General features: G+C 42.6%; 1 protein-coding gene across 1 annotated transcript in view; it reads right to left on the bottom strand.

The window, feature by feature from the left end:
* Positions 1-3,073: 3,073 nt before the first annotated feature.
* Positions 3,074-11,678, bottom strand: part of oca2 (oculocutaneous albinism II) — a 328,581-nt gene continuing 319,976 nt past the window's right edge. Inside the window, exon 24 of the mRNA XM_052026515.1 lies at positions 3,074-3,158. Within this exon, the coding sequence (XP_051882475.1) occupies positions 3,074-3,158 (85 nt within the window). The remainder of the gene's footprint in view (positions 3,159-11,678) is intronic.

Genomic DNA, 11,678 nt, shown 5'->3' with positions numbered 1-11,678 from the left:
AAGAAGCTGGCAGAGTTCCAGCTGTGTTTACACTCAGGACCTTGCTGTGTACAATCAGCAAACTCCCCACCTTTAGGGACCTGAACTAAAAACAAAAATTAGTAGAAATACTCAGTAAGTCAGGCAACGTGTGTGGAGAAAGAAACATTTCAGGTCCTTTGCCATTAGGCAAGTTACAATTTGCAATAAATCTCTATTTCCTGATGAAGAAACATTTCAGATCCTTCACCAGAAATGGAAAGAGATGGACACAATCGAGTTTTAAAATGCAGGGAAAGAGAGGGAGTGGAAGAGTGTTCAAAACCTGAATGGTCACTAACCTGACATGTTGCACTGGACCAAGCTTGATCCAGTCTCTTATTCTCTCCTTTCACTTTCCATTTAATGCTCTGTAGAATCAATTGAGCTGGATGCCGTGACCACCCGTGAGGCAGGAAATGGCAACTATGCCTCAGGCAGCTGATCCCAAGGCCTTGCTCTAGAACGCCCCAATGGTTGTTTGATAGCCGACTGCTGTCAATGGCCTCTAGAGTCAAAGTCATAGTTATACAGCATGGAAACAGGCCCTTTGGCCCAACTGGTCCATGCCGATGCCCCATCAAAACTAGTCCCACTTGCCTGCATTTGGCCCATAAACCTTTCCTATCCATGTACCTCTCCAACTGTCCTTTAAAAGTTGTTATTGTACCTGCCTCAACCACTTCCTCTGGCAGTTCATTCCACATACATACCACCCTTTGTGTAAAAGAGTTGCCCCTCAAGTTCATATTAAATCTTTCCCCTTAAGCCTATGCCCTGTAGTTCTTGGTTCCCCAACCCTGGGAAAAAGACTGAGTGTATTCACCCTATCTATGCCCCTCATGATTTTATACACCCCTATAAAATCATCTCTTAGTCTCCTACACTCTAAGGAGATAGGATATAGCCTGCCCAGCCTCTTCCTATAACTCAGTCTCTTGAGTCCTGGCAACATCCTTGTAAATATTTTCTGCACTCTTTACAGTTTAATAGCATCTTTCCTACAGCAGGTTGACCAAAACTGAACACAATACTCCAAATGCAACCTCACCAGCATCTTGTACAATCATACCATAACCTCCCATCTTCTACGCTCAATGCCCTGACTGACGAAAGCCAGTGAGCCAAAGAACTCCTTCACCACCCTGTCTACCTGCGCCTCCACTTTGAGAGAATTGGAATATTATTGTCACATGTACCGAGGTACAGTGAAAATCTTGTCTTGCATACCATTCATATACCTGAATTCCAAGGTCCCTACAACACTCTCCTGGGCCCGACTGTTCACTGTGAAAGTCCTACCTTGATTTAACTTTCCAAGATGCAATGTCATGCAGTTGCATCTTGGAAAGTTAAATCAAGACAAGACTTAAATGAATTAAATTCCATTTGCCATTCCTCAGCCGACTTACACGGCTATCAAGATCCCACTGTAATTGTTGATAACTTTCTGCACTATTGACAATACCACCTATTTTAGTGTCATCTGTATACTTACTCACCATTCCTTGTACATTCTCATCCAGATCATTGATATTTTCATCCAAATCATTGATATAGATGACAAACAGCAACGGGCCCAGCACAAACCCCTGAGGCACAGCACTAGTCATGGGCCTCCAGTCCGAGAAACAACCTTCCACCATCACCCTCTGTTTCCTACCATCAAGCCAACTATGTATCCAATTAGCCCAGCTCTCCCTGGATTCCATGTGATCTAACCTTCCAGAACATCCTACCGTGTGGAACCTTATCTGAAGTCCATATAGACCATGTCTACTGCCCTGACCTCATCAACTTCCTTGGTCACATCATCAAAAAACTCAATCAAGTTCATAAGACATGATCTTCCACACACAAAGCCATGCTGACTACCTCTAATCTACCCGTCTTTCCAGATGCATCCTCTCCAGTAACTTACCAACCACAGGTGTTACTGGTCTATAATTCCCAGGTTTTTCTTTGCAACCCTTCTTAAAGAAAGGCACAATATTCGCTACCCTCCAGTCTACCTTGCCTGTGGGTAATGATGATGCAAATATCTCAGACAGGGCTCCCACAATCGGCATGGATGAATTTGGGCCGAAGGGCTCATTTCCATGCTGTATGACTCTAAAACACCCAACTGCATTTACCTTTTTAAAGAAGCTTGATTACTCCACTCAAATGACTAGGATCAGGAAATTTACATCAGTCACTTCTGGTGTAACGCTGAGGGGCAAATGCAAATACAGTCATTTCCTCAGCTCACGTGGATTGTGCTTCACTGCTGGACTCAGTGGCGAGTCCATCGATGGAGAAAGAGGTCAGGTTCACTGGCCTCTGACCTCTAGCTCACCTCTGGTTTCTGTGGTTCAATGTGCTAGTAAAGAAGTCAGTTGATCTACTGTGGCTGTTTCCCACAGAATCACTAACGTTTTGGCGCATTAAATCTGCTTATTTCTCCACAAACGTTGCTGGATCTGAGAATCTCCTGCATTTTCTGCCTTTATTTCAGATTTTAAGGAACTGCATTATTCTGCTTCTGAATTCAACGAACGTTTAGCAAGCTTACAACAATTTTGCTTGGATGACAAACATTGTTTGCAGGAACAGATTTTATTAAATTTTTGAGAATACACTCATTCTTTTACATCAATTATTTGGCGTATCGATATAAATATCCGTTGCTGCTCAACAGAGCAACCACTGAACACTATTGCTATTCTGGTTAGGTATTAGCTAAAAAAGGAACAGTAAATATTTTGAACTGGTTACAATTAATTCAGTTTTTGTTTGCCCCCATGTAAACATTTTATTTCAAATGCTTGAGCATAATGTGCGTTATATGTAATAGATTCCCTTGTCAAGGTAGTTTGGCACTTCACACACTCTTGCAAGCTGCAGACTGTAGCCAGGCACAGGCCCATTTGCAGCAATACCTGTCAGTCATTGGAGGCTTCAGGTGGTGGGTTTATTGGCAAGTTCTCTTTGCAGTGATTTCTCAGTGTTTCCTGATTCATTGATGGTTTGTTGTTCATAGACAATGCTCCCTTTGATCTTTCAGGTCAGTTCACTAATTCCATCCCAGTACGACGTGAATGACCAGGAGGTAGCACATCCCGATAGTTGTGGAGACAAGCATCATTGGAAAACCCAACCTGAAAGCAAAGTAAGGAAACATGGGAGTAAAAATTAATGGCAGGAAATATGGGAATTCGGTGCAAATTGGAATACCTTCAACTGCTACTAATGTGCAACACAAGAGACTGCAGATGCTGGAATCTGGAGCAACAAACAATCTGCTGGAGAAACTCAGCGGGTCAAGCAGCATCTGTGAGAGGAAAAGAATTGTCAATATTTTGAGTCAACACATCCCTACTGATGTGTTCATGCTTGAGGTACAAGTGACCTTAGAGCAAGAAGAATATTGAGCACCTGGGCCACTAAATCTATACAAGGAGATAAAGTAGGATTATGTAGGTCCTTTATAGGAAAGAAACAATTCTAATTTTTATTTTCCCCAGCGTCACAGGACAGATTCTCAAAGGAGAAGCAAGTCAAAAATTTTCCGTAAAGGCTGGCCTATGCACAGACTTAAGCCCAAGAGAAGTTGAAAATCTATTCCATCATCTATACCATCTTCTCACAGCTACCATCGGGCAGGAGGTACAGAAGCCTGAAGTCCCACACCACCAGGTTCAAGAACAGCTACTTCCCTTCAACCACTCTGTTCTTGAACCAACCTGCACAACCCTAATCACTACAGTACAGCAACACTATGATAACTTTGATCACTTTGCACTAAAATAGTCCTTTTTTTTAATCTAATTGTGTTCTTTCTTGTAAAAATTGTGTATAATTTATGTTTTTCTTGTGAATGTTGTGCATCTGATGCTATGTGCCTGTGATGCTCCTGCAAGTAAGTTTTTCATCACACCTGTGCATACATGTACTTGTGCACATGACAATAAACTTGACTTTGACTTTCTATTTATGTTTGTGTATGTTAAAATATTTAATAAAATATTGGACTTGTATTTGGTATCCGACAGCCAGAATTATCAGGAAGAACAGGCTACTGGTTGATGTTTATCAAGGTTTGTCTTATCCTGTTCTTTCTTTGGAGACGGAGGTGAAGACCCAAAGGCTTCTACACAAGATAAAATTAACTCCTATAACTCGTGTCCGTCTGTTGGGGAATCAGTTCAGCATCCGGCTCACAAGTTAAACTTTGCTGCACTCCCTTCCAACTCATTGGTACCCCAGTTCCAGGGGTTGGTTTCGCCATCAATGAATGAACTAGTGTGGCATTTTAGTGACTCCCCCTTCAGGGATAAGTGAACCCTTTGTCATCCTTCAGCTTATTCAATGCCAGAATCAGCACACTACAGCCTGCAGACTGGAAACAGTGGATAAAGAGAAAATCTGCTCCAATTCCTTGATGAATCCTTAACCCAACTTCCAGTGGGAGAAAAGCTGATCCTCCTTGATGGTTTCAAGCTATAGTTGGACAGGACATGAACCTCTGGAAAGATGCGATCGGCAGGGAAGGAATATAGAAGACTAACTCCATCAAGGTTCTTCATCTGAAACACTCAGAACATCACCTTGTCATAACCAATACCCTGTTCCTTCAGCAGGCAAGAATGAGATCTATGGCAACACCCTCTCTCCGTACACTGGGATCTTGTTAGACTCAACATTGCCCAAATGAGAGACCAAGGAATCTGCATCATGTGAGCCATGACAGGAGCAACTGGTGGATCAACCATCTAATCCATTCTGTCATATCCATTAATCTGGCCCCAATACAGCAACAAAGATTCTTCTGCAGGACCATTGATGCTGAAGGAGAATCCATTCCAGTGGATTCAGAGAATCTTGCACAAACCTCTATTCAGTCAGGGCCTTAAAACCAACTCCCAATCAACAAGAGCCACAGAGTGTCCACAGTCCCTCGTCTTCTCAGCAGTGAATCCAGTACTGTATACTTCAGAGGAATGGATAACCTGCAGTTAGCACCTCAAAGCACTGCAAACTATCCAAATCCACGGGAAGTGCCCTCTTGTAGCCCAACATCAATGCCATCCAGCTAGGTGAGTGAACCACGTAGTCCGAGCACTGTCATCATTTCCACGAGGACAGAAAACATGCAACAATGACACCCTCAAACCCTTACATCCTCATTAATTTATTGATTTCTCTGGCCCTTGACTGCTCAAACTAACTGAGAAGTAACAAGGAAGATCCCTAGTCTATCAGACAGGTCAGGTGGTCAAGTACAAACAGCGGAAAGAGTGCCCAACAGACTAAACAACCAACTCACACAACCCATCAAGTACCACTTACACCATGCACGGCACTCACACCATTACAATGTGCATGTCTGTAGATGCCACACAGGACTCCTTTCTCACCTCAGAACCCACAGAACTGTAGTAGAAGCATAGAAGCATATCATTCTGGTCCCTAAGGGACTGCTAAAGAAGAAGAGTAAACCAAAAAAGGACAGAATAGGGCATGCATCAAAAAAATGCTTTTCATGGCCTCTCCACATCCTAAAGTCCTTTACAACCAATGACCTACTTCTGAAATTAAGCTACAATTGCAAAATAATTGGTAATTGGTTTATTATTGTCACATGTACTGATATACAGTGAAAAACTTTGTTTTGTATGTTATCCATGCAGATCATTTCACCACATCAGTGCATTGAGGTAGTGCAAGGGAAAAGCAATAACAGAATATAGAATAAAGTGTTACAGTTACAGAGAAAGTGCAGTGCAGGTAGACAATAAGGTGTATGGCCATGATGATGTAGGTTGTGAGGTTAAGAATCCATCATATTGTACAAGAGGTCTGTTCAATAGTCTTATAACAGCAGGATAGAAACGGTCCTTGAGCCTGGCATTAAGCGGAAATGCAGGAGCTAGTTTGTTCACAACCAGCTCCCATGCTGCAATGTAATCATGATTAGATGATCAGTTTTGTTTTCTTAATTTATTCACATTTCAGAATGCAAGAATCACTGGTATTTATTGCCATTCTTAATCACCTTTGAGAAAATGATTGCAAACCATGTTCTTAAATCCCTTAAAGATATCAATAAGCTTGAAAGAGTGCAGAGAAAACTTACAAGGACATTGCCGAGACTTGAGGACCTGAGTTATAGGGAAAGATTGAATAGGTTAGGACTTTATTTCCTGGATCACAGGAGAATGAGGGGAGATCTTATAGAAGTATACAAAATTATGAGGAGTTTAGATAGGGCGAATGCATGCAGGCTTTCCTCCCCCCCCCCCCCCCCCCCCAAGGTTGGGTGAGACTAGAACTAGAGGACATAGGTTTAGGGTGAAAGGTGAAATATTTAAGGGGAATCTGAGGGGGAACGACTTCACTCAGAGGGTAGTGCGAGTGTGGAATGAGCTGCCAGCGGGAGTGGTAGATGTGGGTTCAATTGTAATACTTAAGAGAAGTTTGGCTAGGTACCTGGATGGGAAGAGTTGAGGGAAATAGTCCGGGTGCAGATAGATGGGATGAGGCACAAGATCAGGTCAGCATGGACCAGATGGGCTGAAGGGCCTGTTTCTGTGCTGTAGTGCTCTATGACTCTGCCATCCTTCTGATGAAATTACTCCCAAAATACTGTTGGGTACAGAGTTCCAGTACTTAGACCCAGTGATAATGAATGAAAAGCAATAATTCCAAGTGAGGATGATGTCTGATTTGGAGAGGAACAGCTAAAGAAGTTGGATCTGTATTTGCCGGAGTTTAGATAAATGAGGGGTGATCTTATACGAGATCCTGAGGGGGCAATTCAGGGTAGGTGTTGAGATGTTTTTGCATGTGAGAGGGTCTCAAATGAGGGGACACAGTTAAAAGATAAGAAGTGTTGTTTAAACCTGACATTCTCACAGAGGTGGTGAATCTCTGGAATCCCCTATCCTAGAAAGTTGTGGAGGCTGGAGCACTCAAGGTATTGAAAGTTCGGGGAATTGTGGTGATGGGGAGGTGACACAGAAGAGGAGTTGGGTCCTAGGGTAGATCAGAATGATTGCATTGAAGGCTGGTATGAGCTTGAGGGGGCAGGTGGCCTACTCTTACTCCAATTTACTCATGTTCTTGGGTTCTAAGATCCTTCCTGATATGTCCTGTTTGAGGGGCATTCAATAACATAGCCTGGTTCTTCAGGTTGTACAGTGGATTTAACTTGTGGCTTTTCACAACAAGATACACTGTTCAAACTGAATTCGGTAGATGAGTGAGCCAAATATTTGTTCAACATTATTCATACTGTTTTCTTTGTGCTTAGGTGGCAATAATAAAGAATACAGACATTGTTCTTCCTGCTTTGAGACTAATTCCACCATAGTGATCTATTACCCCCAACCAGCGTCACCTTGACAACAAGAGCCACAACCTCAGCTTTGTTATTCGTTGATGCACTCACTGCAAACCTGTTTCCTTTGCCTTTTAAATAATTGTCAATTCTAGTTTGTCACTTAATAAAAAGAAACAAAAATGAAAGATGACTGGGAATTATTCAATGTCTGGCGCCAGAAGGCAACACTCAGGTAATTTTCCTCGTCTAGACACTTTAAGTTCATCACTGTTGAAAAGGCAGCCTTACTGCAAGCTCTGAAAGTATGGACTTACAGCCGATTAAAAGTCCAGAACAATGCGAGGCACTCAGTCCAAAGTCAGATGCTGAGATAGATAAAAAGGAAAAACCCTCTGCCACCTCCTTGATTAAACATCCAGACACAAAGGCACAGCAATTGTTCCATCATCATTTGAATCCCTCCCTTATGCATCGCAGCATTAAATGTTTTGACAGCATCAGTGCATTATGTAATGAACAGAAAGGTCACACAACTGAAAATATGAGTGGGATGTAACTCTGCTATTTTATAAGAAAATGCTGGCAACTCCAATGTAGTTTCTGATTTCCATTCCAACTTATTAATTTAAACAAGTTTGCAACCAGTTCCTCAACTCCCAATCACCATAACTGTACGTATGAAATAATCACAACCAAGTTATCAGAGATGAAATGTAGGGAGTACTTTAACTTTTAAAAGTGTCCATCTATCTACAGTAATATTTTCAAGTGATTGGTTTCTCACTCACATGTTATAAGACAGTGATAAGGTGGATAGAGGGAAGCTGTTTCCAAGGATGAGGAATCAGAATGAGGGGGCATAACATAGAACAGTACAGCACAGGAACAGGCCCTTCAGCCCACAATGTCTGCACCAAACACAATGCCAAATTAAACCAAATCTCTTCTGCCTGTACTTGATCCATATCCCTCCATTCCCTGTATATTCACGCGCCTACCTAAAAGCTTCTTAAATGCCACTACCGTATCTGCTTCCACCACCACCCCTGGCAGCCCATTCCAGGCACCCACCACCCTCAGTGTAAAAAAACTTGCCCCACACATCTCCTTTGAACTCCTACCCCTCACCTTCAATGCACGCTCTGTAGCATGTGTATGGAGTCTATGTTGGGGGAGGGAGGGTGAGGGTATCAGTAGTGGGTATAGGATGTGAGATAATTATCTGAAATGAATGGTAAAGTGGGAGTGAGGAGCAACATACAGTGTGTCTTCTCATGAACCTATGTAAAGGATCACAGGAACATCCTTTAGATAAGATAAGATCGTTATTAGTTACATGTACATCGAAACACACAGTGAAATACATTTTTTGCGTAGATTGTCACCACACTTCTGGCGCCAACATAGCATGCCTGCAACTTCCTAACCCGTTCATCTTTGGAATGTGGGAGGAAACCGGAGCAACCGAAGCAAACCCACGCAGACACGGGGCGAAGGTACAAACTCCTTACAGACAGTGGCTGGAATTGAACCCAGGTCGCTGGCGCTGCAATAGCATTACGCTAACTGCTACACTACCGTGCCTGCCTTGGGGTTATGTGGTCAGAATGGTGTAGGTTGTATTCACAGAAATAGATGGAAAAGCCAACAGCCTGTTTGTTCCTACAAATGCTGGAATCTGGAGCAACAAACAGTCTGCTGGAGGAACTCAGCAAGTTGAGCAGCAATTGTGGGGGGAAAGGAACTGTTGATGTTTTGGGTTGAAACCTTCGTCAGTGTCCAGCAGATAGTTTGTTGCCCCAAATTCCAGTATCTGCAGTATCTTGTGTCTCCAGCCAATGTGTTCCTGTCCACCCGAGTTTCCTGCCAGGCAATGTCTGACACACAAATGCAACAGTGCAAATCTGGGACATCACCCTTAACTCCATATGCCTTTTTGCTACAATCATCTCTTGGCAATTACGAGAGAAGCTCTCAGTATCTATATTTCCAGCAGCTGTTTCATTTACAGCTTTAAAGATTACAAGCAGCAGTTCTAATGTGCAACACATGTTGGAACCTGATTATAAAGAAAGATATGGAAATATAATTGGTCTGCATTAACAGTTATGTACTGAAATAATAATAACTCATTATCATTCATATTACTAAAAAATTGCCTTTAATTTTTGACAGCTGCAGTGTCAGTAAACTAATCATGTTAAAACTCAGATTTTTATGGTAATACCACAAATGGCAAAAGGGCCTTTCAAAACATTTTTATCTTACTGTAAACCTTTAAATGAAATTTCAGTAGATTTCCTTTGGCTTTGTCTCTTTGCAATTGAAAGATGTGAGTGAGAGTGTGAATTTCTAAGGCTTTGTGTGTTGCTCTTCAGATGTGCCCAGTCATCTGAAGGCAGTGATGGCCAGTGTCTAGTTGAGCTGCCGTCTCATAGCTCTGGCAACTGTCTTTCAACCCTGATCTCCAGTGCTCCCTGTGTCGAATTTGTACATCCTCACTATGCATGGGTTTACCCCAGGTGCTCTGGTTTCCTCCCACATTCCAAAGACAGAACTGTACAGCACAGGAACAGGCCCTTCAGCCCACAATGTCTGCGCCAAACACAATGTCAAATTAAACTAAACCTCCTCCACCTGTACAGGATCCATATCCCTCCATTACCTGCATATTCATGTGTCTATCTAACATCCTCTTAAGTGCGACTATCGTATCTGCCTCTGCCACTACCCCTGGCAGCTCATTTCAGGCACCCACCACTCTCTGTGTAAAAAACCTGCCCCTCAAATTGCCTTTAAACTTTCCTCCTCTCACCTTAAATGCACGCCCTCTAGTATTTGACTTTTCTACCCTGGGAAAAAGACTCTGAATGTCTACCCTACCAACGCCTCTCATAATTTTATAAACTTCTTTCAGGTCTCTCCTCAGCCTCTGACGCTCCAGGGAAAATACCCAAGTCTGTCCAAACTCTCCTTATAGCACATACCAGGCACCATCCTGTACTCTTCTGCACCCTTTCCAAAGCCTCCACATCCTTCCTCTAATGGGGCGACCAGAATTGCACACACTACTCCAAGAGTGGCCTAAACAAAGTTCTATATAGCTGCACATGATATGCCAACTGGTCATTTAATTGGCACTGTTAGTTGCCTCTGGTAAATGAGATGAATGGTAAAACCTGGGGCCTGTTGATGATAATGTAGGGAAAATAAGTTGCATGGAGAATTAGTGGGGGAATGAGCATTGCTTTAAGAGCCAGTACAGACTTGATGGACTTAAACGTCCTGTGGAGATATGGAAACATATGATGGCAGAGGTGGTCAGTGGAACAGGGATCAAACACTGATGTTAAAAAGGACCAGTTTTTAAGTTTCTGCCTCATTCCTGGTATATACCCCAACACCTACCTACTAAAAAATATTCAAAGTTGGTAGTTTACATCAGGCCCAAACTTGATGGGAAATCAAATAACAAAAGCAAACTGCGGATGCTGAAAATCTGAAATAAATACAGAAAATACTCAGCAGGTCAGTCTCTCTTCATCTCCATGGCATTCTCCTTGTTCTCTCTAACCGTCCCGCTTCTCTGAAACATAAAACAATTGGTTTCTAACTTTTCTCAATTCATTGACCTGAAATGATAACCTTGATGGGAAATGTTGATAGATGCAAGGCAAGTCACAAACATCCTCATACCAGCCCCCCCCCCCAATACTGGAACAACCCCCATCCCCAACAGTCTTCAATCACCAGCCTACCCTTGACCTCCTCAATTGCCGCCACCCATGTCTACAACTCTTGATTCCCCAACACCATGATCCCCAACCTCTGACATTTGACAACCAAAGATATTAGGGGATACAATGAATACAAGGGTATGTGGGCTTGGGTCATAATCCAACCACAATCTCAGTAAATGGTAGAACTCAGTAGATAAATGGTCTCTTACCATTTCCATGTCTAGAAAGCATGAATGCCACATCATGTTTCTTTCTTTATGCCCATATTTTGATCAAGCAAACTCATAGAAACATATTGACCTAACAATGTACAAATTCAAACTTCCTACAATAACATTCGTTGCAGCCCCAGTGAAAGTTGCTACCATCTCTACTGTCAGTGCTAAATTCCTGTCCAACAGATAGTAAGGTGGGACTGCTCACATTCATTTCACCAGAAACATTTAGGTCAGGCTGAAAAGAATAAAGCTTACTATATCTCATCGACACAGTGGAACAGCAGTGAGTACTGCTACCTCACAGCTCAAGGGACCTGGGCTCATTCCTGACCCTGACTGCTTCCTGTGTGGAGTTTGCATGTTCTCACTGCAACTGTG

The sequence above is a fragment of the Pristis pectinata genome, chromosome 11, assembly GCF_009764475.1.
Source record: "Pristis pectinata isolate sPriPec2 chromosome 11, sPriPec2.1.pri, whole genome shotgun sequence".
Classification (NCBI taxonomy): domain Eukaryota; kingdom Metazoa; phylum Chordata; class Chondrichthyes; order Rhinopristiformes; family Pristidae; genus Pristis; species Pristis pectinata.
This window is presented reverse-complemented; position numbering and strand designations above follow the sequence as displayed.